The sequence below is a fragment of the Penaeus chinensis genome, chromosome 31, assembly GCF_019202785.1.
Source record: "Penaeus chinensis breed Huanghai No. 1 chromosome 31, ASM1920278v2, whole genome shotgun sequence".
In the NCBI taxonomy this organism is placed as follows: domain Eukaryota; kingdom Metazoa; phylum Arthropoda; class Malacostraca; order Decapoda; family Penaeidae; genus Penaeus; species Penaeus chinensis.
In genome coordinates, this window is record NC_061849.1 from 28,987,071 (window position 1) to 28,989,570 (window position 2,500).

Consider the following 2,500-nt stretch of genomic DNA (forward strand, 5'->3'; position numbering starts at 1 on the left):
TCTTTCTTCCGTGTTTTCTCACTTTCTATCTTCCTGTTCAGATATATGCTTAGTCATGGATCTATCATCTTCTTTTTAGCAATCTTTCTTTTCTTTCCTCTCTTTATATCCGTATGTCTGTCTGCCTGCCTCTCTCTCTCTCTCTCTCTCTCTCTCTCTCTCTCTCTCTCTCTCTCTCTCTCTCTCTCTCTCTCTCTCTCTCTCTCTCTCTCTCTCTTTCTCTCTCTGTCTCTCTCTCTCTCTCTTTCCTCTCTCTCTCTCTCTTCTTTACTCTCTCTCTCTCTCTCTCTCGCTCTCTCTCTCTCTCTCTCTCTCTCTCTCTCTCTCTCTCTCTCTCTCTCTCTCTCTCTCTCTCTCTCTCTCTCTCTCTCTCTCTCTCTCTCTCTCTCTCTCTCTCTCTCTCTCTCTCTCTCTCTCTCTCTCTCTCTCTCCTCTCTTCCTTCTTCTGATGTGAATAAGGAATCACTAACACCAACGATAAAATTTCCTGGACTCATTTCCCACACGTTTAAACCAGTCAACTAATCACATTAATTTCAAATAAACGATTTATATGTAGCATACATTATAATATCGATCATAAAAGGTGAATCAATAATAGCTACGCTGAGTAAACCAAAAAATGTAAAAAGTAATAAAAATAAGAATAATGGACACTAACATAAAAAAAAAAAAAAAAAAATCCAATTACATCAAAATTAAATTGTTAAAAAAATGTAACTGTGACGTAACTTACCCAAGTTTGTAAAGCTGATTAAGTTTCACTATCACCAACACCATCAGCAAACGCCTAAATTGTTCCATCACAAAAAGGGGACAGGGCACGATAGGCCTACCTCAGCGAGTGGACTTTAAAAAGGTGTTCTCTACACAGGAGGGTTTTGAGAGGACGGATTGCCTTTCTCCTTCTGACTGCTGGCGGTTTTCTTGTTAGAAATTGTTGTCACTTTCTTCATCCCCCCCCTCCCCTCCCCTCCTTCCATCCCATCCGCCACCCCCTCCCCCTCCTTTCTTCCCCTGTCCTCACTTATGCACCTCTTTCTCACCTCCCTACCACTCACCTGGGACCCCCTCCCTCCCTCCTTCCCACCATCTTCTACCCCTCTACCTCCTTTCCCCTACCCCTTTCGCACCCACATACTATACCCTCTACCTCCCCCCTTCGACCTCTCCCTTACCCCTACCCACTACCCTACCACCATCTACCCCCCCCCCACCCTCGCCCCTACCCCTGCCCTTTTTCCACCACATCCTGTAATGTCAACAATACGTCATAACAGCTGCTTTGTTGCTATAACAAACTTATTGCACACTTCTCGTTGACGATAGAGAATGGTAAATGGTGTATGAAAGGAAGAGAATGGTGTCATAAGGGGAGGGAAGAAAGGAAGAAGAGAAAGATACAAAGAGGTAAAGCGATGTGAAACGACAGAGGGAATTGAAAAGGAAAGGCAGAGAGGAATGGGAGATAAGGAAAGAAAGGGAAAGAAGAGGGGTGGAATGGGAAAGAGAGAAGGGAGAGAGGGAAGGATAGAAAAAGTAATAAAGGAAGAGAGGTAAAGCAAGGTAAAGAGGAAAGAACGGGAGGGAGAAAAGGGAAGGAAAGGAGACAGAGATGCAGGTATATGTGTATACACACACACACACACACACACACACACACACACATACATATATATACATACATATATATATATATATATATATATATATATATATATATATATATATATATATATATATATATATATATATATATAGGCATACACACACACACACACATATATATATATTTATATATATATACATATACATATATATGCATGTATATATAAATACATACATGTACATATACATACATACATACATATCTATATATATATATATATATATATATATATATATATATATGTATGTATGTTTGTATGTATGCACATGTACACATGCATCCGCGCCACTGCAGGACGTTGGCCTCTCCCAGTCTTTTGTAACTTTGTCTGTCTTGCGTTTTTTGTTTAAAGTCTTGGCCCCAACATTCCGTTATTTCATCACGCCATATATGACCTTCCCATTGCCATTTTTCCTTTTTGATGCTGCAAGTATGTACATGTGTGTCTTTCCTTTTGTCTGTTCCCTGATCTAGCATCAACCTCTCCATCCCTCTCTGGGCACTTATAGTTTCTTCTCCAGTAATTTGGTCGTAGTCCATGTTTCTGATCCATAGGTCATAACTGGGAGGACGCATTGGTTTAAGACTTTTCTGTTTAATGGCAAGGAGCCTCTTAGTATGCTACTGTGTCTGCCGAAGGCGCTCCAGCCTAGACTGATGCGTCGTTTAATTTCCTCTTCGCTAGATGTATTTGTACAGTTGCCCTTAATATATACATACTTGTTCACTACCCCTTCGCCTTGTACATGTACTTGCTCGAATTGACTCTGCTGTTGAACATGATCTTAGTCTTTTTTCTTGTTCATCCTAAGTCCGACTTTCTGACTTTCT

The 2,500-nt window shown here is 40.6% G+C and overlaps 1 protein-coding gene across 1 annotated transcript in view; it reads right to left on the bottom strand.

Moving 5' to 3' along the window:
• The window catches only part of LOC125042120, a 65,304-nt gene extending 64,396 nt beyond the window's left edge, over positions 1 to 908 (bottom strand). The window contains exon 1 of the mRNA XM_047637586.1: positions 737 to 908. Coding sequence (XP_047493542.1) covers positions 737 to 804 — 68 coding nt within the window. The 5' untranslated portion in view covers positions 805 to 908. The remainder of the gene's footprint in view (positions 1 to 736) is intronic.
• Positions 909 to 2,500: the final 1,592 nt, after the last annotated feature.